The sequence below is a fragment of the Vanessa tameamea genome, chromosome 11, assembly GCF_037043105.1.
Source record: "Vanessa tameamea isolate UH-Manoa-2023 chromosome 11, ilVanTame1 primary haplotype, whole genome shotgun sequence".
Taxonomy (NCBI): Eukaryota; Metazoa; Arthropoda; class Insecta; order Lepidoptera; family Nymphalidae; genus Vanessa; species Vanessa tameamea.
The window spans coordinates 8,952,020-8,978,968 of NC_087319.1; the positions used below are offsets into that span (position 1 = coordinate 8,952,020).

General features: G+C 30.8%; 1 protein-coding gene across 3 annotated transcripts in view; it reads left to right on the plus strand.

Moving 5' to 3' along the window:
- Positions 1-821: 821 nt before the first annotated feature.
- LOC113402585 (uncharacterized) overlaps positions 822-26,949 on the plus strand; it is an 88,233-nt gene continuing 62,105 nt past the window's right edge. The window contains exons 1-2 of one of the 3 annotated variants that reach the window (XM_026642877.2): positions 822-1,173; positions 8,977-9,468. In XM_026642877.2, coding sequence (XP_026498662.2) covers positions 9,365-9,468 — 104 coding nt within the window. In that variant the 5' untranslated portion in view covers positions 822-1,173; positions 8,977-9,364. The remainder of the gene's footprint in view (positions 1,174-8,976; positions 9,469-26,949) is intronic. The other 2 variants (XM_026642879.2, XM_026642878.2) reach the window with 2 other exon arrangements.

Genomic DNA, 26,949 nt, shown 5'->3' on the forward strand with positions numbered 1-26,949 from the left:
TAATTCATTTAAATATTATTTAAATAATAATACCTAAGGCTTAATACAACATACAATAATAATTGAAATAAAAAGCGTTAATTTCCATACAGAACATTTTTACCATTATATAGAGAGACATATTAACTAAAAGAAATAAAAATGTTTGAGTAGTAACCGTAATACACAATATTAATTACTCATATAAACTCCGTATACCGTATAATCAACTGTTTCACTATAATGCTTTTATCCAACAAAAAAATCATTCATTTCCATTCGGTCTTTATTCGGCTTATTCTTAAAAGTGACAATGCACTTCCTTTTGAAAAAAACCTCAATGATCTACATAACAATATGCCTATTTAATTTCACACCAGAACAATAGTGCGTTCGTGCAAAAATCCCCGCATAAACAATAATGCATTTATTGCTACGTAAGCAACCCCTTACGTAGTATCGACTCGTATTCAGAACGGAGCCAACATATCTTGTACATCAAATAATTTGCAATCAATATATAATATTGATACATTAAATAAGTAAATTATATACACGACTATATATTTTAAGTGTACAATATGATTGTATTTAAGTTTCAAACGAAAATAGATATATAACTGGTGTTTCATGTCAAATATAGATACAAATACAATTATGAAGATATTGAATTTTAAACTGAAACCCACCCTCGATTGTCAAATCGCTTTGAGATGAACCAGTGAAAAATAAGTGTTAAGAGTAATGAATTAAATGTTCCTGGATGCGTCACCGATCGACGGAGCTGTAGGGCGACCGGTCGGGGCGAAAGTCGGCTTCGGCCACACAGTACGAACGCGGTACATAGCGCCACAGTCTCATCTAAGCCACAGCTATGAGCACATCCTCCCCATCATAGCCGAAAATTCCTCATTCGAAATACAGAGACGCGCGACGCGGCGCGAAAAACATCGCAACATAGCGCGATTTTTTTAACAATTTTCCTTTTGAACTTTACGCGAACCGATTGAGAAGTTCCTGTTGGCGGCAAGCGGGTAAAGTTAGTGTTTGTGTCTGTAAAGTGCGTTTTGCATACTGCTTCTAAGATTATTTTTATTTTTGTGCGGTGTACCGAAACATTATGTTGATGTGAAGTGTTATTTTTTATTTGTGCATATTTTCATTTTGGATTTTTTTTTGCTCCGGAATTTTTTGGTTTGTTGCTATTTATGCCATTTTATTTTTTTAGATACAATTTTTGGACATATTGGGCGTATTTAATATTTTATTTTAGCGCAAACTATAGACATTAATTTAATTAAACTACGTTATAATTATGACGTTATGTACATAGTCCACAATTCCAAATAAATTAATCTATTACTTCACTTACTATATCAGTACTGAATGATTCCGTATAATCAATCAGGAGTCCATTAATTTCCTTCGACAAATGCTATCATTTTGTATTAACGGGTTTCTGACGAGTTGGAAAATATTCATTGCGGGCGGTGAGCGGCGATACCTTGATTAATTTACTATGTAAGATTATCAAGGCGCCACTATTGTATATATATTTTATTAACATTATACTCCTATATCTATTTTTTAAATTTAGCTTTTTTTAAAATTAATTTCAATAGAACGGATGTCTGATATTTTTACATTAATGAAGTTTTAATAAATGTACAAAATATTTTAAATTATGATATAGGGCAAAATTTACTCGTTGATATATTTTTTATATTACAATATTAACTTTACATTAATTGCTAAACAAAATAGTTTTATTTTCAATAGATGTTCTTTTATTTTAAAAAAAAAATTCGTCACGATAATCAAAAGGTTTGTGTTAACGAAAAACATTCTAATTCTATTTTTAAAGGTCCGTTTGAAAATATAATTTAATTTACGACGTTACATTTTTTTAAATCAGCGGTAAATATTTAATTCTGGCAATAATATTATTAAATGTAAATAAACACCGTTTTCATAATTATTTTGCACTACAATAAAGATAAAATTATAATAAAAACTTAACCATTTGTACTACAGATAAAGTTATTTCGTTGCTTTTAGTAAGATAATTTTATTTTCATACCATTTTCTCTTCTAGGCAGATCTTATTAATAATTAAACTATTATCGTTAACGTGTGCAAGAGTTTGTACATCCATGTTTTATTTTAAATATAACTTTCATGTAAATATGATAAAAAAAAAAATTGCTTTTTAAATTATAAATTTAAAAAAGGTAAAAACTTTTTTTACCAAAAAGATTAAATAAGATGAAAATAGTTAATATATGTCAAAGTATTATGTAGTCAATTTTTATGTTCATTCATTTCGGACGATTTCCAAATATATACGTGAACAGTTGTTGCATATGTTTTTATGCAATTTTCGGACACTTATATGTTTAAAAAATAAAAAAGAAAATTGATTGCCATTATTTCGTAAAGAAAATTAATGTGAGGATAAGTTACCTGAAAAAATTAGTTTATATCAACTTTGTCTTGAATTATATAATATCAATATTTTTATTATATCAAATTAATGACTTAATTATGACTAAATAATATGAAAACCTCCTTCATTCAACATGAGGCCAGAGCCGAGATGTGGATAGAACACCCGGTTTTTAACCGAAGATTAGCCGTTAAAATCTGCTAAACTGTTCATTTGGTAAATTTGTATAAAATTAATTGATCTTAAAAAACGGAAAAAATATATCGCAAGTTAACATAGTAAAATTCTATTACAAAGCTTATCCAAAGTGGGAAAAAGCGTGCGGAATTAGATTCTACTTTCCTCTTTAAGAGGAAAAGAGCAAAAGTATTGTTAAGTTAGGTTTGAAGTTAAAAATTTCATAAGAAGATCGTCTTCGAGATTTTGTTTCTTTTAAATGGTACATAAAATATTAAATTACATAGAAATGTTTTATCGAAAGTAAATTAAACAACATCCCGTAAATGTAACATTTTTCGAAAAATACTTCTAGTCTTAAGCAGACAGAAGCTCGCAAACTATTGGACTCCGGATTGATTTCTTTTTAACACATGCAGCATGTAATCTTTAAATGCTGCAGGATATACACAAACGATGCACAAATAGAGCACACGAAAACCTAGTGATGGTTTCGCGGATTTGATCCTACGATTCCTGTCAAAATTCTCGTGTTCTATCTAATGTTCCATATCAGCTTGTCATCGTTCTGAAATCAATTTATTTGTTAGAATTTCAACTATTCATAATTTATATAACAAAAAATATATCGAATATAAAAATGATTTCAAATATTTATTTACGTAACCTCTCCTCAGCTTCGGTTACATAAGACTTCAATTTGTGCACAAATCGCTTTCCTCGTAGCCTAGGTCTTAACTCTTATACACGGAGATGGGAAGTTTAGATTTCTTATAACAAGCACATAAATTATATTCATGATTAAACAATATTAGATGACATGCTTATATATATTTATACATATTAGTTCATTATTAATAGTTAAATAGGTCAATTTGGAATTCAGAAATTTGGACCGAAATAATTCCGATAATCGCTTAACCACAATTAGGACAGTAGCGTAAATATTTGAGGTTTTAAAATTATTAAATTGTTTTTGTAGCTAAACAGTTGATTAACTTAAATAATATGTACATTAATTTATTCAAAGTTGATTGTTAATAAAAAATTAAGTCAAAAATGCCTTATAGGTATTTAGCTTTTCGTGACTCTTGTGGTTATTTGATACTTATCGTTTTATAAAAATTGAATTACATAAATATTTTTTGTTATATTGAAAAAAATATAATTAAATGTTAATTTCATTTAATAATACTAAAGGCGTATTGGGCATTACGTCGCACAATTGATCTCAGCCAATTATATAAAAATGAATTTATTAACTATGAAGTACTTATGTTAAACACTTGTGTAACTCAAGATTTTGGCAAGACCTTCAAATTCGTACAAAGAATACTTAGTAGTGCTTACGCAGTAAATAACACGCGTCTATAAATTTAATTCTATTTGAAAATGGAATTTAAAATTTCACCCCCATATATCCCGCGGAATGGTGTTATTGACTCGTAGAAAATAACTTTATGAAACTGTCGCCATAGTTCTGGAGCGGATCTTCCGAACTGCGTTTGTTTGGAAACTTTAAAACTTACTGTACCTGACCGTAAAATAAACATTCTTATGCGTCACAGATAACTTAAAACTTATAGGTGCTATTGTATAAAAGTTTAAGTTCAGGATAATGTAATTTCCAGTTTGGTTGTATTGACATTTTAGAGGGCGAGTTTATTTTTAAGTTACAAAGCATAACAATTTTATTTCTTCGATACATTTGATTATGTTAATAAATGTTGCTGGATTGATTAAATGGTGTTTTAATTAAATGTTGGAAAGCAAAAACATATATATAATTAAGTAATTTACCCGACAAATAATTGCAACACTTTGTAAGAATGTAAAATGTTTCCGGTTGAATATACTATAATATTTACGACATTATATGCAAAAGAAGAAGGAATAACGCTCAGATTATATCATATCCTGAGGCATTCAATTAGAAAAATTAATATTATATATCTATTAGCTATATATATATATATATATCTATTCTGGACTTAAAGTTGATATTAGTATTATTCAGCTAGCTCAAAAAAAGAGAACATCTAAGTCCGTTCCATGGACTACCTAAGAAAATAGACAAATATAATTATTTTTGTATAGTATGGATTTCCTTTCGATACAAAACTATTCTATATGCTTAGCCAGTGTACTCTCTCCATTAGTCCATTTAATCAAACTAATCGATGTATGTATTCATTGACTTATTGATATTATCTGTGTAATCTATCTTTTTATCGTTAGTATCGCTCATACTTTATGTGATATAACAGGGTTGTTATTATGATTATAATTTAGAAAGTCACTTAAATTTTCAAAAGAGATATAAGGCAAGTATACTCGTACGTTGCGGCATATCTGTCTACTGTATTAACACGTCTTTACTGGCATTTTCTATAATACGCTTTCGTTCGTTTAGGCAGATTTCGCACATAGTTTCGCCGTCAGTTCACAACAGCCTGCCAGACATTACACAGTATAATGCTGTACTAACATTTATAATTTTATACTTCACTCAGCACTCTATTAAGTTCTTACTGCTACGTTCGGTACATAATTACTATTTGCTACAGTGTAGAGTTGCGTTGGGCTTATGATGTATACATATTATTAACATTAGTTCTAGTACGTTTCATTTCACATAAGTAAATATTAAAATTAAATGTTGTTAGTGAAACTATATACGATTAAACTATGGCTGAAAGTGTTTTCCTTTGCGTCTTTTATAAAAAAATAGAATTAAAAAATTGATAATTTTACAAAATTTTGTATTTTTGGTTTGAAAACTAGGATTTTTTATTGGAAGGAAATATGATTTTTAAATGAGTAGTCTACACAATTTATATATTCAAATGTTCTCTTGAGTTATAACTTAACACTTCTCTCACATAGTAAAACAGCGTAATGGTCTATAAAGCACTAGAACGATCTAAAAATCATAAATATTTCAGATTAAATTGTCCGCGTGTAGCGCATAGCGTTCGTTGCACCGTTTATGCGTTCAAAAACTTTTCAACGTCGGTGCATATATCTTGTGAGTACGCAACTTTTCGCAGTTCCAAAATAAAATGTCAGTTAAAACTTCAGTGATTTATGATTGGTTTGGATATTTTTACGGAAACGGTAAAGGTTGTTTTCGATGTAGAGGATGACTCGCTTCTTTGTCCGTGTCATTGATTGATTTTGTATGTTTTTATAAATATTTGTTCGATGCTGAAAGAACGAAAAGAAATATTGGCGTTGTTTGGTATAACAAAATGTTGAATTCTAAATTAAAGTATAAAAGTTTTTTCTTATTACATTTAATTGATGAAATTCAATGTGTGGTTGCGATGAGCATTTTATTGGTCAATAATTTTCAAAATTAAAGATGAGTAAATGTTTATATTATTTAAATGTTTCGTTTCGTTTTTTTTGTTTTCGATACTATTTATTCTAATAAACTATGTGACAAGACTTAATTACATAACGACAAAATATAAAACAAAAATTAAAGTTTTATTAAATATATAGATATAATATGCAAGTTGAAATTACTGCCTTTCAATAGATGTCCTACGGCATTATACCCAGAACGTTATTACGCCTCTATAAATAATTAATTTAATTATCTGTATTGAATTAAATATTTACTAAATAATCAAAAAATAAAATTTCATTTTCTTTTATTATAATTAGTTTTAAGAAATAGAAAAATCTGAAAATGAGGTCTAGTTTAAAGTTTTCATTGAAGTGCGGCGTTCGTTTCAAATGAATATTTTCTTTTGCGCATTCAAGTAATTAACAGGTCAAGTAGCGCGGGAATGGCATTTCATTGAAAATAAATTCTTATTTCAAAGGCTTAAGTTTTAGTTTACCTGAAACGATATATATTTATTTATACTCATTTTATAGAAAGAGAATCAACACGTATATTTTGCGTCGACGATAGAGTCACGGCCTTTAGAAGTGCAAGGTTTTCAGGTGCAATGTCGCTGGTTTTTCATTTGACCTGTTTTTAAGACGATTCAAAATGTAACTAAATAGGTAGATTAGGAAGAATGTTAATTAATTACTAACAGTATTTCAAACGGGATATTTACCATGTTTTTTATTTTTATTTGGTGGAACTCGATATTTCGACATTATCTACGAATGTCTTGTTCACGAGTCTTGAGTCTCGTGAACAAGACTATTATCCCGTTTTAAATACTGTTAGTAATAAAAATAACCATGTTAATTTAAAATCTTATAATGTTAATTAAATTTTAAATATTCTGGAGTTAGATTTTATGTAATATTTTTCGTAAGGAACCGGAGGCTCTCTTAACGTACGAAATTGAATGTAGAAATAAAATACATATTTAGATATATTTTTATTCCACGGAATATACCAAATACCATAATATTGATGATATAATTTGTTTCTATCCATACAATAATATTTGGTTTATTATATATTTGATTTATAAATGTATTATATAAATCATGGAAGACAAAATTTGCTATGTATTTGGTTAAAATATAAATATATTTTTTAATTATATTAATTAAATTTATTTAATGTAAATTTCTTAGAAATCTTATCATAAAATCTGTCTTAAGTTAGTTCAAGTTTTAGTTACTTTATAGTTAGGCCGTAAAAGGTTTTAATACAATTTTTTTTTTATATTTAACAAATATCTTAAATCAAAAAGTTATCAATTTGAAATATTGTTTATAAATAATTTTCGAAGTAAAAGTTTAAGCCAAAGTTTTCTATTAAACGCCATGTTCGTAGATGTGCGCTGCGTCTAATCGCCTGGTAACTTCGAACTATGTGTGGTCGGAACCACAAATGTGAACATAAGGCATAGTTTATGGAAGTGGCATCAGCGAGAAGATATTTAACAAGAGCTCATTTTTTAAAGTAGTTTTTAATTTTTTATGGACTTATAATAGAACGTCGCAATATATGTGTAATGAGACTATTTATTAGCCTTAGGATAAGGAAATAGAAATTTAAATTGCGTGTTAAGCAAATCGATATTTTGGTGCTTACGATATATATAGGTAGACACATGACCACTCATTATTGTTTATATGCAATTAAAAATATATAGTATTGTATTAAATGTGACTGTATGAAACTGACGTATTGTTTACGTTTATGAATTCTGAAATATCAATTTATAAAGTTACGTAAATACAGTTTACGTCATGTTATATTCAATACGTGTTTGTGTGTGTACATTTTGTACAGTGATAATACGAATATATGAATGAGTTTTAAAAACATAATTTATAATCGTTCTTCAGAGACCACGCGTACATTATTGAAATAATACCTCCGTGTTCAAATGTATAAATTGGTAAAGTCAGCTGATTGTCCAAATGCCGTTTCTCCCATTGCAAATTCTTTTAATCTTTACTTCAAATCAAACGTACCTGAGGTTCGTACAAAACCTTTATTTATGTATACTCAGACAGAAATCACCCTTTGCGTCGCCCGCTCGACGCATGGGAACCAAGAAAGCATTCAAAATGATTTATTGTAAATGGTTTTCTACTTTGTTGGCTAAAATAATAAGACCCGCGCCCGGATTGCTGTTCTAAATTCGATATTTTATTGTTACTTTTTGCTTTGCCGCATGCCGATACGCGCCACGAAATTTAATTTGCAATCCCTTTGTTAGCCCATTAGCCCCGCGATTGAATGAATCAGCGATATGGTAATCAACCGCTAAAACGAAAAAGTGAAGTTAATTAGTGATAAGAAATTAAATTAGAATCATAAAGTGGGTATTACAGAAGTGCGACCTGAATGAAACATCGAAGATACTTACTATAAAAAACGTTTAAGAACGGTAGGAATTGCGGGTCGCTTTGTGTGGCACGAACAATAGCATTCAACGTCCGGGATATTGACGCTTTGACTTCGAAGGTGTCATGAGAATTAGTGGACTATTATTGATCCATAGAAAACGCTATGGTCAAGCGAATAGTAGATAACAATAATTAGCTTGGACGCAACAAAAAGTGACATAAATCCCGCATAATAAGTTCTCGGGAGTGCAAAAAAACGTCGTCCGAGTTTACCTGAACATCTACTTTTTTGCATGACTCGGAACGAGCGTGGACCGATATAATAAACACCTCAATTCCTGGCAAAGCCATTGTTTAATGATTTTCTGTTGTGATCTTGCACAATCTTCGACGGCTTGATTTTTTTATTGTTAGGGTTGCCAGAATAAAAAGGTTTTGGTATGTCTTAGTAGCGATTAAACAAAGGGACTTGGGCTCGTGTGAAGGCGTGATTTATTTACTTAGCCCTCACAGTTCTCGCTTGACCGCCTTTTTATTGAAACGATAAAATCAGATTTAGTATTTAGGCAATATTAATGTTGCTCTTATTGTTTCAGGTGCAATATGGAAAGGAAGCTGGACACGATAATAGGAGACTTGTAATTTATATTTATGTAGCAAATTTTCATTTTTCTTCCGCGATAAAACAAAGATGCTGGCGTGTGTTTTAAGGGAAGTGACCTCGATCGTCTTCTTTGCGATACAAATCCATTTGAGCGCGGCTGACAGCCGGTGCCTAGACAAGTACGCGAGTAAATGAATAGTTTAATTTAAATAACATTGACAATATTTGGCCTTACATGATAAAAAAATATTAATCGAAATTGAAAAGAAAATAAATCGTGTGTTAATTAAGCTAGTCAGTCACAATAGTAGCAATAGTAAGTTACCAATAGAGGAAATAAACTAAGGAGTAGTGTTCACTGGAAAGGCCACCACGGTGGTATGCTTTATATTGCATCTTGTATCGACTGCGCGCTGACTGGTCGCTACGTCACGTGGCTTCCCGGCGCGCGACTGCAGTGCTGGATGCTACTAACTGTATACACGTGAGTACAACTTCGTTTTATCTCTGTTTTATTTACTCTGTACATTCAAAACATGATTGTAAAATATTAACCTGTTTGTAGGATTTCTTTAGAAGTCGACGATTTTAAAAGTTAATATTGAATATTATAATTTAAAATTTTCTAACATAAATTACATTCTATGGTTTCTTTTTATAACCTAAATATAATGTTGTGAAATTATATGTTTAATGTATTGTCTCATCCTTAAGTGCTATCTTAAACAAGACACGTTATTTCTAAATTTCAACAATGGACGTAGATTAGCCAAAATGTTTATCGTAACGGCAATTTATAAAGTAAACACTTGAATAATTACCAAACGGTTGCCGAACAGTTTGCTATACGTCAATTAAAAATCAAAAATGTATTCATAGGTTAAGTAGTCTATCAGGTCTAGTAGGTAATCGCTTCAATTTCATTTATATGTCAATCAACGTAAATCTTGATGATGACATTAAAGTATATTTGTTTGACGCTATATTGCAACTGTACACTTCTGATAGCGAATGTTAAATTAATTTCAAGTAACAGAGTTTATGTATTCAATTTTACGGACCAATGATCTACAGTTTCATTACAAATTCACAAATTCCAAGTTCCAGGTGGTTATTGTGGGCTGTTATTTCGAGGTCATATAATCTTTTGAAAATTTTAACTTATTACAGGATACTTTGTCTACTAGTGTTTTTTTATATGAAAGAAAATTGATATTACATTATAACTTATTAAAATGAACACAACAATACAATACATATACTTATATAGAACGGACAACGAAAACATTGTTTTATAAAATTACAATAATTATATTCATTGACATTCATTAAATAGCGTATTTTTTTAAATATTCAGACACACCCTTTAACAGATTTTTGTAAACATTTAATAAAGTGGGCATTGAAAATTTGGCAACAACATAAAATATTTGCGTTCTTAGTTGGTTTGAAAAGTCGCGACGATGTGTTAAATTGTCTTGAATTTAATATTATTTGAGGACAAACATACGTATGATTTTCTGTTGTTACATTAGATTATATCTAATTGAACTTAATTGTTTCTGGTGTTTGTCGTTCTTCCGTCGTGTAATATTGTAAGCCCAATTATCCTTATGTGAAAATTTACGTGTTGAAAATCGACGCGATTGAATACGTGGGTTCTATAGCTCATCAACAATGGAATTATTGTTAAAATTGATATATAATAAATCTACACTTTATTGTCTCCCATAAATGGGATTAGCATTCTACATCAATGATACAAGCGTCTACAACGATTAGTTACTCGCCTTACAAAACACAAACCGGTGTCCCTGTATCCAAAACACAGATTTATAAGTTCAAAATATAATATTTTGGAAACTTAACGTAAATCTAATATATTGTTACCTTAACTAATAAGATCGGCCCACTCATTTTATTTAATTTGTCCCAAATTAGGTCACAATGGTAGTATTAAATATTAACGATGTCTGAGACGGAATATGATAAATAGATATTATGTTACTATATTTTATGATTTTTAATATATAATGTCATAATAGACAAAACTATAAGGATCTAATAATCACAGCAGGAGTCTGTTCTGACAATCAGAAGCAAAACACACGAACGTTCGTATGTTGTCATGTAAATATTAAATTTGCATATATATTGTATTTTTTTATTCGCTTAATAATACAAATATAATCAATTAGTTTTTTTTAGAATTGTAGTATATCTTTTTGAAAATCTTGAAGGCCGTCCGGCTTTTGTGCCATCTGATGGCATGTGCACTAATGGATTACTAATTAAAATGCTTAACACAATTACCTCACTCTTGTATGTACTTTTTAAGATACTGAAGAAGTTAGTAGATTATTGAATTAAGAAAGACAAATGTTGAAGACTATTTATATTTATTTTAGCAACATTATATTTTACAACATTAACAACGAAATTTTCGTGATTAAAGCTGAATACAGTATGTATTCAAAGAGAGATCAAAGATGTAACATTGAGCTGAATTATATCAATTGTGAAGACACAGATTTTCATAAATCATGAGATAGTAAATTGTTCGTCTGTTCATCGTTTCTTTCATGCCTCTACTTTAACATCAATAAAAGATTGTGCTGTTTCAACTTAAATTCCACTGTTTACCGTATCAGATTAAATAAACGTTATTTTCTTAGGAATATATGCACGATGCATCATCCTCGGTTTTCGGTGATGAGATTGTATATCCCACGGAGATGTGGTGGCCGTGGCTTTTTAAATGCCAAGACCCTACATAACCGTGAGGTATACAAACTCAGGGAGTATTTTCTCCACACTGACTTGGATATGCACCGAGATGTTACAATGGACAAGGGGCTAACTCCGCTCTCCTTAGGCAAAGAGAACTGGCGCAGTCCTGTAGTACTAAGTACTGAGAACCGCAAGGGGGTATGGAAGAGCAAGGAGTTGCACGGACGCTTCTATCGGGCCCTTCATGGACCTGATGTGGACTTTATGGTGTCCGTATCTTGGCTACGGTTCGGCAACCTATTCGGTGAAACCGAAGGTTTTGTCTGTGCAATTATGGACTAAGTTATCATGACGAACAATTACCGGTAGTATATTGTGGGGGATGGCACGGTGGACATATGTCGGGCGTGTCACACTCCGGGCCAATCCCTTAGACATATTATTTCCGGTTGTTCTCGTCTTGCTAACGGAGAGTATTTGCACAGACATAATCAAGTGCCCAAGATTATCCATCAACAACTTGCACTTCGATACGGTCTTCTGGTATCAGAGGTACCATACTAAAGATATGTGCCCGACCCAGTTCTCGAGAATGGTCATATCACACTGTACTGGGACCGATCTATAATCACTGACAGGACTGTTGTCGCCAACAAGCCTGATATAATGGTGATAGATCGGTCAGAGCGCCGAACGATAATTGTTGCCGTCACCATCCCTCATGACGAGAATCTCGTGAAGGCTGAGAAGGATAAGCAAATAAAATATCTTGACTTAGCTCACGAGGTTGTCGACATGTGGGACGTGGATACAGCAGTTATTGTACCGATAGTCGTTTCAGCGAATGGCCTAATGGCCAAGAGCCTCGACCAACACCTTAAGAGGCTCTCGTTAGGCAGCTGGGTCAAGAGCCTGATGCAGAAGGCAGTACTCCTCAGCGCGGCGCGTATTGTGAGGAAGTTGCTCTCTCTGGGGCCCTGACCACCGGTGGCTTGGACTCTGTTCCCGCCACTGGTTGGCCTCTTTATTTTATATTTTTAAATATATTTTATATATTTTGTATTTTATATTTAAAAATGTATTATACATGACTGAGAATAAATAAAGATTATATAAATATATCACGGTTACATTATGACATTTGATGACGTTATTCTATAGTTATATTATTTGTGGTTTATTTAAAACGAAATCGTGCTCAGAGATACAGATAAAGTATTTAAATAAAGACGTCTCGAAAATAAATTGAACTGTCCAAAAAAATTAATTATTTTTATTATACAACACACAATATTGTATTTTTTTGTGCACATGTTTTTTAAAAGCTTACACACGAGCATAACACTTGCGCACGTTTTATCTTTTGATCTACATGTAAGCCGCCGCGTCAGGCTGCGCCTCTACTTACATTGCTCCGCAAAGGCTTAATAGTTAAGGTTAATACTATCACGGGTACTAATATGACATTTCCTAGTGCTTCTAATTACACATGTCTCATATTTACGTCAACATTTGATCGATTTATAAAATCTATCTATTACTACGACTAGTTATCGATACGAACATGAAAAGCATATTATTTGTAAATATATTGTTAGTCTACTTATGGGACCTTTCTATTGGCATATACACTTTTGAAACTCATGCAAGTCGTATTATAGCTTAAAATAATATACTATATAGATTTGTAGAATAAATATATTGTCTTTGCTAAATAAATATATAGGCGTTCCACAGGGTTCAATTTCTTTTCATTTTTGTAACATAAATTAATGATATCTTTCTATTTGAATGATATTTGTTATAGTGTTTTATTTGGTGATGGTCATCGTTACATTTAGAATTAAAGGGAATAAACAAGCTACATGATAGACAAATTAGATATCAGAATTAATATATTTTTAGTTATTTGACGTATCGCTTTACACATCAACATCTCTGCAAGTATCTAATTTCTAATATTGGAATGTTTAAAATCTTTAAAATATAAAATTAAAACTTATAAAGCAGACCGTCTCTCACTTGACTTCTTATTTGCGCATTAAGAATCGTCGTTGAGTTGAGACAACAATAATACGTGGGCACTATTGTTTGAACTTACACGAGGTTTCATATTACTTATTACAACATAACCGAGTAGACATTTTTTTACTACTGTACTATACTGTGTAGGTGTGTATTAAAAACGTATTAATCATCATCGGTGTGCCTTCAGACACGTTATGCAACTAAATCAAATATTTATAATGGATATGACATTGATAATTAGTATACCGTCTGGTTCAAGCCGGGGATTAGGCAGTAAACTGTGAAAAAAAAATTGACCTCTAGTGCAGTATTTGATTGACGAAATGAAATAATTGTGAACACATCCTATTATTAGAAATTTCTAATATTAGAAATATACCTCTAAATTTACTTTTTAGACTCTAGTCCACGTGAGCACATAATGACAGAAAGCCTTTAGTTCTCATAACGTCTATAATGTAGTATTATTTATTATTTATGTTTTTACTATAGATATTATACTATTTTTAATACTATACTATACATTGTATATATATGTTATTTTTTTCTATAGTTTTATATATATGTATGTATATTTTTGTGTATTGTCAATTATTAATTACCGCGTCCATAGGTTTTCTGTTTGACCTAAGGGTTGACTGGCAGAGAATGCCTTCAGACATTAAGTCCGACTTTTTTTTCATTTTCTTTGTCGCTTCAATAAAGTCTTTAAATAAATTACATAAAGATACAATTAAGAATTATTTAAAGTAATTTTAATAAGATACTTTACAAAACTTCGTAATTTATTTGTAACAAATATGATTAATATATATTTAAGACACAATTTTAATTATTATAATTATAATAAATACGCGATAATTAATTTCCCTGATCGTATTCGTCTGTTACCTTATTGGTTAAGGAAATGTCCTGTTTACTGATTGTTGAGAAATTCACATTATTATGTAAGTAGTGTAAAATTAAAAGTTATTCTTTCGTTATGATTTCTCTAGACATGTATATTCTTTTAATTTATATGTTAATAAATAAATATGTTAACTGTGGACCTACCGCTGAGTCCAAACTTGAAGTTGGGATTGTGAAATTTAGATCGAATCCTCCTTTTATGAGTGTTTAGAGGGAATAAATATAAGTTGACACAACTTCGTAATTAAATTTTTGACAAAAAAACAAGTGTCTAAAAATAAAAAATAAATAACAGTATTTAAAACGGGATATTTATCATGTTTTTTATTTTTATTTGGTAGAGCTCGATATTTCGACATTATCTACGAATGTCTTGTTCACGAGTCTTGAGTCTCGTGAACAAGACTACTATCCCGTTTTAAATACTGTTAGTAATAAAAATAACCATGTTAATTTAAAATCTTATATAAAAAATAAATATATATATTTAATGAATGTGCATATGTTAGTAAGAGGTACTCCGTGCTGGGATTTTGTACATGCCCGTTGGGGTATACCCACTAAACTAGGTCACTAACAACACATCTTAGCTCCCAAGGATTGAGGCGTATTGGTAATGTAAGGAATAGTTAGTATTTCTTACAGCGCCAATGTCTATGGGCCATGGGTTAAAACCTATTGTCAGGTTTATTTGTCATTTACCCGTCCGCCTAACTAATATGTAAAAAGTAATCGGTTTATAGGATTATTCGGTCATAACGTGAAAACGAAGTCATTGACGACAAGCTAAAGTAACGTGTCGCTTTGTCGCAAAAATTCAAATTTAATATTGTTTTTTTAAATTTTAGTTTTATTATTAAAATGTTCATATTTTCTCTCTACTATTTCTATGTCCCATGCCCATATCCATATACGGTGTAACTTTCAAGGCATTCAATAAAAAAAACATTATGAAACGATTTATGCAGATCAAAATTAAAACATAATTTGTACGTATATAAGACCTCTTGCTTTATCAGTAGCAATATGACTTTGAATTTAGAATAAAATTATAAGCAGGATACAAAATCAGAATCAACCAATCTTGTTAAATTGATTATAGCACATGAAATACACCATCCATTTTAGTTGTTAAATTGAATCCATGGTTAATTAATTGGTAGAGCAATGACACCAAACAGTTTAATTCATATGTCATTCATATCAACACGTGCTGACTAAATATAGTACTAATGAATTATTATTGAATCTATTTAAGTGGGAGGTTGTTTCTTTTTTTTACACTTATCATTGTACTGTTAACATTTGATAAATAGTATATTGTGTTATAAGTTTGATCGAAATATATATTTAAAGAACAATACACATACGTAAGAAACGGTCTGTAAATGTCATACTATGGGGCGAAGGCCGACGTTTCAGGGAGACAGTTGTGAAATAAGCCCCATTTTAGCTTAGCAATAATTTAATCTGTCACAAGTTACGCTTTCTCAAACCAGCTTCACCAAATTATTTGATCGAAAATAAATGTTTATCAACCAGTACTTGAAACCTTGGCATCTGCAACTTCATAATACCTCTAGAAAAATGGTGGTTATGTTGCCTACGATATATATATATATATATATATATATATACAAGTATAAAAGTATTTTTAACGAGCACACTTGGCCTTAATAAGTTATATTGAATCTCAGAGCACGACGCGACGGTCGTCCAATATTAATTGACGGATTAGTTTTCTAACTGATTGTGAACAAAGATGAATGGCAGTTACGCAGTATAGTGCTAAGGGTCAAGTCCAAAAATTACACCGAGGAGACCATGAATTGATATATTAATCTTACGTAATACATAGAATTCTAAGTTATTTTGAAATTTGATGAAACGACATTAGCTATATAAACCGTTATTTCTTTATTGTTAATGGACTTTGGGACTTAATCACAGTTAGTTATAGTAATTATGAAATACTTGTAAGCAATCAAAGTAAAAGCCTATATACATATATCTAACGTATAGCTATTTAATTTTGTTAAAATAGAATAGGGATGATTAATCGGTGAAGATGAATTTTTTACAGTCGCGGTGGCACGCTGTATACCTTTGCAACGTCGGAGAAGTAGCCGCATTTGGTACGATATGTGAGAGTCCCGTAGATCGATCCCCACTTAAATATGGTGGTTGCGTAAAATATTATTTGAAAATTTATTATAATTCGTAATTTAATGAAACATATTTGTGGTTGTTGTTTACAGACTTTCGGATACAATAGAGTAGACTAACTACATAGGGGATATGATTATGTACAAATTAGTGCGCAAATACATGTACCTTTTCATCACCCCTCCCTCATTGCCTTATTTGAAACGTGTGGAGAGAAATCAGGTGTAGGACTAATAACTTAATGTAACTCATTTCAGTTTTTAGCTTGGCATGGGACTCTTACCCGAGACCATACGACCACCAGCCGTTCAGACTACTAAAGAACCATTGAGGCAGTCAATTAAATAAATAATAAATTACCTTGGCAACAATAAAGGAAAGACTATATAAATTACATAATACAGAAATTGTTGGTATGTTAATGTGTCCTAGGCACTATGTGTAAGTTAAATATTCTTACGCGTGAAAAGAAGTTACATTATTCGTTGACTTGTCACTTTATAGTCACTGTACAATTGGAAAGCGACTTTTACTGTGGCGTGAGTGTGGGCGGCTTTATTTGGGACGACAAGGACAGTTGAATTTTTACTAACGAATGTTAGTAATATGATCTACAGCTTTACACCTTATTTTAATGTTAATAATTTGTTTAAATCAAAGTTATTGCATTGTCGTGTTATAAATTTTATCTTGATTATTATTTATTTTATCTATTTTTTACTCTGTTAACGAGTTTTATATTAAATTAATCTTTACACTGTGTATTGCGTTCGATGAAATATAAAAACAAACGAATTTATAAATTAAACCATCACAAGCTTAACACGGGCTTAATATTAATATCCAATAAAATAAAATTATATAAATGTAAACATCATGTATATATATATAAAAATAATGATAAGTTTTGACATTAGAACTAAATATAAATTTAATTACTTGTGTCGAATTTATTATGTTTCTCGGGCATAAGCTAATATGAATATAAATTAATTAGCATAACACTTTTAAAAAGCAGCTGTTTAGGACTGATGTCAGGTGGTCCGTCTCAAGATAAGAGGGATGCTGGTTTAGGGATGAAAGGGTATGACGATTGTTATCAGGAGAACATAGGAAATATTAATATGACAAGTAAATAGGAAGGGCGTTTTTAAAACCAATGCACAATTAAAAAATGTTTGTGAATTAAACCCAATTTTTCGAAATATATCTTCCATACAAATATGTTACTATTCAAAATTTTGTTCAGTACTGTACGTAGGAAACACATTAAAATATTTAAGGTTTATTTTAATAATTCAAAGTTGATAAGCAGTTATAATATCATTGAGATAATGATTATTACTGCTTAGTGATTAAATGTGGATAATACAATCATATATTTGGCGCGTAGCGCTATAAATTTTGAATATAAAATATACTAAATGTTTTTACCGGTGGTAGGGACTTGTGTAGGCATGCCTGGGTTACCACATAATCACCTGCTTTGTCAGTTTTCAACACTTTGTCTTTCTAAATTCAGGCACAATAAATCAGCTTAGATAGAGAGTATGAGGCGTATTGACAGTGTAAGGAGTGCTTAACGTCAGTCTTTTTATAAAGAAAAATTTAACCTCTCTATTCCTCTTTCACAGAATTATCTATTTCTAATTTAAATACAATTTACCTTAAAAAATATAGTACACAATGTCACAAAACTTTGAGGAGTTGTGTATCAACATTGAAATAATCGAAACAGTAACGCTTCGATATCAAACTTTTATTGAGATCAGAGGATTAATTAACTCTGAAATGTAATTTGAGGTTATTAAGAAATTCATTTTGTGGATAAGAATAGAATTGAAATTATTTTAATTAAATAGACGGATCCTTGAGTCTGACACCTCGTAATAAAGTTTCCATATGAAATTAAACGTTCACATTGATTTCGTGTACTCATAATAGCTCAGTGTCGGTCCTTTTGATGTGATCCTCCAATATGCGTAATTGTGGGTTTAGCGTTCGTACACCGGCGCAAGTGAGCAGTGGTGGCGTTGTTTAAAGATTCAGTGAAAATGTCCGCCCACTAAAGCTGACCTTAATAGCGGAGGTGCGGCCGTTAACATTTTAACATACAAGGCTATTTGTGAGTACACAAAAATGTAAAGTCACCATGGGATAAAATTTAATATAAAATATACACACATAAATTCGACGTACATCGAGCGATATATTCTTATATTTCGCTTTCAGTACCCCGCACACCCGCTCACGCGTCCCCGTCTCCCGCGCTTTTATCTATTATTGAACGGGAAGGTAGCGTACCATCCTGTTCGAAAGCGTATTCGTACAAGATTAGTATTTGTCTTGCCTATAAATAGCAACGAAGTATCCACTGATGGAGGCAACTGATGCGATTTCTGACAATACCAACTCTACTGATCATAAAGGCCTTATTGTTGATGAGATGTAATTCATATATATTTATGTATACATAATGAAAATCCGACTCCAGAATAAAGTCCGGTTTTAATATTTTTTGATTTTGTTTTAATTTAGTTGTTCACTAAAACTCTTTTCAATTTCAGCTATATAAATGCGTCAAATATTATATTTATATACATATATATATATATATATATATATATATATATATATATATATATATCTCAAGCGCTATATGTGCGCTATATATTGCGACCGCATTAATAATATATTTTTTATAGTTTAGATAGGCGGACGTGCAAATGTACCACTCGATGGTAAGTAGCCCATAGACATTGGAAATAAATTTTAAGGAACATTTACATCGCTAATGCTCAAACAAAACAAACCATAAGAACCGAGATGTTATGTCCCTTATGCGTGTAGTTACGCTGACTCACCCCTAAAAGCGAAACGCAACAAGTCATATTATATACCAAGCATTGCTGCTTGGCAATAAAATATATGATAAGGTGCACAAAGCCCGAACACCAAGTAAAAAGTATGGTATGTGCCACTCTCTTTAAATATAAATAAATTATTGTGTACCTGGTATAAAAGTTTATTACGTTCGTCGGAGAATATGTATATTCACGCTATAAGACGTCCAGACGTACCTTTTTTGACTAAAATCATGAGCACATGGATTTTGACGATACCAACTGTAGGTACAGAACAATATAATTTTGACAACATTTTTGTTACTATTTTAATATTATGTCATTTTATTATAAATCAATCGGATTTGAAATAATCAAGTAGCCCAAAGTATTTGAAATTAATAGAATTTTATATAAAAATAATGGTTTTTCTTTGCATTATTATTCCTTAAGGGCATTTTCTTTTATTTTGATGCTATAATGTTGCTTTTTACATTATATTTATCTGAAAATTCTTCCCACTCAATATAATATAATATAGAAATTTCCACGATCGCACCGCTCCTCACTTACGCGGTATTGTCACTACTCTCATTTTTCCGCAGCGCATGTGTTTTTAATGAATAGGTATTACATTTAATCGGGGGCTGAATTTTTACGATAAGCCTTTGATGTCTTATTAATGATGCCCATCAAAGCAGCGTATCGATTTATCATAAAATATATTCAGCGTTAAGCTTTTAATTACGTAAAAAATGTACCTTACCTTGCCACTATAAACATGCAAATAAACGTCACCTTTTCAAAATTACTTTGTACTTGAAAAATATGCCTCTGTTTAACACAGAAATATTTTAATATTTTTGTCTTATTAGGCAAATAAGTCATACAAAAAATAATATAGTGTAGTCACTAGATATAATTTAGTATTTATCTTTTTTTTTTTTTAGTTTGTGTTTGTAAAAGTTGCACTGCTAGACACCTCCTTGAGGAGGAAGTTTCGAAGTAATTCCACCACGCCGTCCCAATTGGTGGTAGCGTTATTGGATACACATGTGGTAGAATTTCATCCACCACATGGCGCTTTCTTTACGATTATTTCCTAAACAAATGAGTACGAGACGAATTATAACAAAACATGAAGCAAATGAAAACATCATTAGTGTCTTTCGAGCTTGAACCCACCATCTTCGGTTAAGATTCACGTGTTAACTAACCACTAAGTTCTCTCGGCTCGGCTTAGATTGTAATTGATAAAAACATACAAATCTTACAAAGCGTTGGCAAGGTAATATACAATAGTTCCGAATATAAAACAAACTAAAACTTGATCTCGAAGTTTTTTTTAATGTTTATATTATGTTGAATAACTTTCACACAATACCTCTGTCGAACCAATAAAAAGCGGTGATTGATTGAGCATCCGTTTTTAAAAGAAACGAACGAACATTATGAATATTAAAAAGTCCATCGTTTTTTAATCGCGTAGGGCGTTAATAATTTAGTATATAAATTACCTACCTATTATAGTAACAAGTTATTAGTTGTGTCGGAATACTTTAGTTCGGACGCAGCGTTTTCGGGCCATGCGTGCACGCATATACGAAACACAATTCTCTGTTCGATATTCCGAGAGAACTATCGATTTCACAGAGCAACGTAATATAAATTTTACAATAATTAAACATATTTTATTACTATTCACAAACATTAAAAAGATTTTTTATCGTGGTACGTTTTAACTAGATGCGTAATGTCTCGACGAGTCGTAAAAGCACTGAGGTAAAGTTTTAAAGATTAAGAATAATTCGTGTTCATCCAAACGACTATAAAAGCACGTAATATCTGCATATTGATGTGTGGCACACGCTACGGATACTCCGTCTACCTGTTCGTGTAAAGTTTTATTCATATAGTTTCAGAGACGTGAGTTTGAAGATGAAAACTAGTTTTGTTAAGGAAACTAAGTTTTATTAAATTGATGGATTGCTAAGTTATGTAAACGTAACATAGCAAAACTATGAGTGATGTGCTGTATTAGATATATGTGATATATTAGATTTTCACAATATTTTTGATCGTATATCATATCTATGTAACTATGTTTTTTATTCTAAGCTAAACTAACTTTTGCCCGTGACTTTGACCGAATCAAAACTATTATACTAGCATATAAAGTAATTTATATGCTGGTTCTTATCTCGGTCCTAAGCTAGCTTAATGTTAAATTTAATTACGATCGATTTCAGTGGCAATGTCGTTACGAGATAACAGACAGGCATAGTCAGTTTTGCATTTCTAATATTAGTTTAGATTATCAACAATAATTATTTTGATCATGAGATTTAATTATATCAGTAAACAACAAATTGGTAAATTACATCAATTATTTTGAATTTTTGTCACAGTTAAATATAAATTTTATAAAATTTTCCTCCAAATTTTCATCAGCTTGCATCCTCATCCACTATTCTATTGAGAAGAAACTTTGAGTATATCAAAACACATTTTACGATTATTAAACCCCCCGATTGACAACCGGGAAGGCATTCTCGTTCCCATATTTTTATTGCGTGTAAAGCCGTCGGCGCGTTTTTATACCATCTCTTTTAAGTGACATAAATTCTAATACAAAGTCCATTTGTGTATCTGAGACGTCTTAAAAGGTATACGGATAATCGTTTTTCTGCTTTTTACAAGGAACTCATTTCAATTATCGGGCGATTTGATGGGTATAAAACGCGATGGTATGTGTCGGACGGTGGCGCCCAGCGGCGGCTGGTGGGACACCGGAGTTTTTTTAAATTTTTAATTCGTAGATGCTAATTTAATTATGGAATCCCCGTTTTTAATGTATTATACACCTGTATCCTGCCGCCTCATAATTTTTTATGTAATTATGTTTTTTAATCCGTTTTTCGTCACGGTATTAATATTTTAAATTTATATCACATGTATGCTTATTTCCTATATGTCGGTATTTAAGAAATGTTTTTAGATATAATTCATTCTATTTGAATATATATCAAAGCAATTTGTCTTACATCTATAAAAATACAAAATTTTTGATTGGACTTTTTACTTTTTATTAACCGATGTTTATTTTTTATAATCTGTGTGTAGTTTTATCTTGTCGATTTGACGCGGGATGAGAGATTAATATTAAATAACTCCAAAAGGACTTTGATGTAATGCGACATACTATTTACTATAGAAAGCATCTACACATTTTAAGAAGATGTAGACACGACTAAACATTATGTAACAATATATAAAAAATCGTAATTAAAAATCAACTCATTTTAAATATTTCTATTTATATGACTATTTTAAAAACAATTAAAAATGATAAAGTATTAAACAAGTAGTTATGTCAAAATATCATTTTCAAGACCAACACAAAATAATTTATCGCAAGTCATATTTAAATTTTTGTGTCAGATGTTAAAATAGAACCAACGAGACAATTTCACTTCATATTTATGGAATTGTCACCTCTAAAATGTTCTATACCTCTACTAATTGTGTATCTTGAAAGGCTGTGACAGGGGAAGAATAATTCCAAGCGACGAGTGTTACTGATACTAAACTTGAAATAAATGAATAGTCTTTTTCTTTTTTAATCCTTAGGAATGTTTAGATTATACCGTTAAAAGCTTCTATATGTACATACGTTTATCCCATGGATTTAATAACTGAACGTATTACAGCTTATCGTTTATAAATGCTTATAACTTTAGTCTAGCTATAATGTTGTTTTGATACGATTTATTACGCAGGCGTCGATTGGTTGTGACAGCGAATATCAAATGATTGCGTTGGTAAGCGGCATCTGTACGATTCGGCTGCTAATGGTTAATTTAGTCTGTGGAATTAAATAAAGATGTATGTGCATTGCTGTATGATACGTACTTGATTGCTAATTGAATTAGCCTTTACTTTTGTTTAGAATTTTACTATTATGCAAGGTTGTAGTACATTAAATAAGATCAATTTTAATGTTGAACAAGGGGTTAATTTAATTTATTATTTAAAAATAAATATCGTGGGTTTGTTATTAATCACAAGTCACTCTAAATGTGAAAAAAAAGTGGTTCGCGATAGAGGTATGAAAAATATATATATCGCAGCATAAACATCAAAAACCAGTGAATGAAAATACCTAAACGTAAACCAATATATCACTCACACACTTCATATCAAATTAAAGCTTTCCACTGTCCACAGTGGGCCACCAAAAGATAGATGGGACCAAGTTATATTATAACAAGCCAGCCTTAAATTTTAATATGTAGTTTATTGAATATTAGTCTCTATTGCTAATGTGTTAAGGATTTTTGGGTACTATATACAGGTGCAGCGTACAGCGATTCATCAAGAAGTTGTCAATTATTATTCTGGTAGACGCGGTCATCTAGAGAATGTTCGCTTTAATTAAAATTTATTCGATACTAGTGGTCAGTCTTGTATGTTCAAAACTGCAAGTGGAACGAGAGAAATATTACAGAATGGAAATAATTATTTTAATTTCTATAAATATTGATAGTATTTATCGTGCGACAAACGCATAACTGTAAGCAAAATAGGTCAGACTTTATAATAAAGTATTTCTTCGAGAGAAGAATACTATAAGAATAGAATATAAGTTTCATTTAAAAAAAACCTAAAACTATACTTTTATATTTTTTATATGAAGCACGGCATTGTTATATTAACGAAGTTGGCATCAAGATTTGTTTTTAATTATTTTGATTAGATATGGCTTCTGTTGTATTTCAAATATCTTAAAATGGAAAACATTTTTAGTATATTCTGTTTTTATCCTAACAATCTGATACGTTCTTACAGCAACGGAGAAGCTTAGAGTATTTTTACATATAAAAAAAAAAACAGATATCGATGCATCTAATACATGATAATTTATTACTACCATTAAAATATTAGACCAATTAATTTATATTGATCACGAATTTATCTACATATAAGATTAGTACGTTTATTGGTTTCAGTAACAAAATGCCTTCGACCAGAGTATTAATCACTCGGCCTTTAATATAAGCCTATCAATTAGCCTCAATGACTGGTAATTAACACCACACTGTATAATTTTCTTCGACTAACGTCTAACTTTCAAAATTTAACAGTCGCGTCAGATGTTTGTAACACGAGGGAGAATGATTTAATGGCTTCAACTTCAGTTTGTAAAGTAACTGCCCGTTAATGTCTTATTGTTAGTCAAAGGCTTTCTTTCCTCTCAAGGAGGAGGTTTTCAAGTTTTTTCCACCACGCAGCTCTAGTGTGGATTGGTGGGGAAAACATGGTTCAAATTGAAAACGTGAACCCGCATTCTTCGGTTCACATGTTCCAACTGGGCCATGTCAGCTCAGTCGTTTGTTTGAATAAGTTTTTTTTTAAAAAAAATTCATAAATATAGTAAAGGCACGCAAAGCTGATAAAAAAGGTTCTTTACTTATCTACATGCATATTTCATTAAGGCCCTGACCCGATTCAAGAGCTCAAACCACTCTATCTAGGCATCTATCTGAGCTAGATTTTTATCGTATTCGCCGCGTCTGGGACTTTATGTAACTACTTCAAGATCAGACAGATCGTTATCGGTTTCTTTATCTGTCACTTGGTGGATTACAATTATATTTTGGAGAAAATACCTACTATTTCTAAGTTCTACTATGAGATTGTACTTAAGTATTTTATTAAATTGCCTATGAGTATTTTTTTGTGTCTACTATGCATTATTGGATTTTATTAAAATATGACTCACAAATAAATAATTTAAATTCGATACCTTTGATAAATAATAATTTCATTAAGATTTTCTCATTTCATCTAGATATAGATAAAAAATGAGTTAAACATTAAGAAAAACGTATAAATAAACTACAATTTTAAGTAATATGTACTTTATTTTATTGTCACAGCTCAAACAATAAAATTTCAATTTAAGCGATTGTGTGCAACTGGCTTAAAGTTCAGTTACAAGTTCTGTCCCAGACAGTCTAATAAAAACATATTTTTAAAAATTAAGCAAGATAGTTTAATGCGTATCTTGTTTCACTAAGAGAAATACATTGTGTATAAAACATAAATATCGGCAATAAATGGGTCCCCGTATCGGTTCGCGAGCCTATCCGAAGTGAGATAAAACGAGTTAAATCCAATCATACACCTGACTCGTAATACCAGTAACCAATTAGCAATCTGAATTTTGTTTCGATAAAGTTGTACAGTAGCTTTGTGAGCATATGTTATCCACGTTTAAGATAAGAATACGGAGTTGTAATTGGCATGAAGTAGGCATGAGATACGATGCAAGATAATTTCTTTTGGATTCATTTACATGGTCCATTTGATTATTTTCGACGTGTTTGAATTACGATGGTATTTAAAGTTTTATCTTGTGAATTATGTAACGTTCGGATACCTTTAATAAATAATCTAATCTTTTTATATTCTAACGAAAGTACATGGACTTTTACATTATGACCAGATAAAGGACTCGTTTTAAGCTAAATAAAAGTCAGATTTAATAATATTTTTTTCTCTTGATGATCTAGAAAACAATGTAAAGTTAATAATGATAATTTACGAGAGAGAATAATTAAAAACAAGAATTATTGGAGCAAAGAGTTTTTAATGTATTTTTATAAATAGCGAGCGCTTGGCCTGATGACATATTGTGCACAAGAATTAATGCGTAATCAATTTGTAAATGTTGATTCAATAAAATTAAGTGTTGGATTCAATGATAATAAAAATGAGTATTTATGTCCATGTAAGTTACTATTAAATGGGATAATGACGAGCTTAAAGAATTTTATTGGTTTCTTATTAGTTATTTTAACGGATCAGTTGTTATGGTTTCAATGTTAAAATCACTATTTATAATACAAAAGAGCGTTATTTAATTATACAGCTATGTGCATGCGTAATAGATCGAATTTTAGTAGTCTCTTAATAGTCTACCGAAACATTAAATTAAGGCGGTCCAGACTTTATGTAGTACGAATCAAATTTACGCTAAAGACTCGGTGAATTGATAACGCCCCGGCTGTCGCTTTATGATTTAACACGTGTTTCGTAATGTTAATCGAAATTTACATCGCCTTGATTTATTCAACAAATGTGAGTCATTAAGATTCAAGATTGTTGCATTGCAAGTAGGTTTTAGGCTGTATTTCATATTTTCTAGGTATTATATGTATATAGTATATTAAAAAGGAACTGCTTTGACCGAAGTCATATGTTCAAATTTTGGGTCAGGTATATAA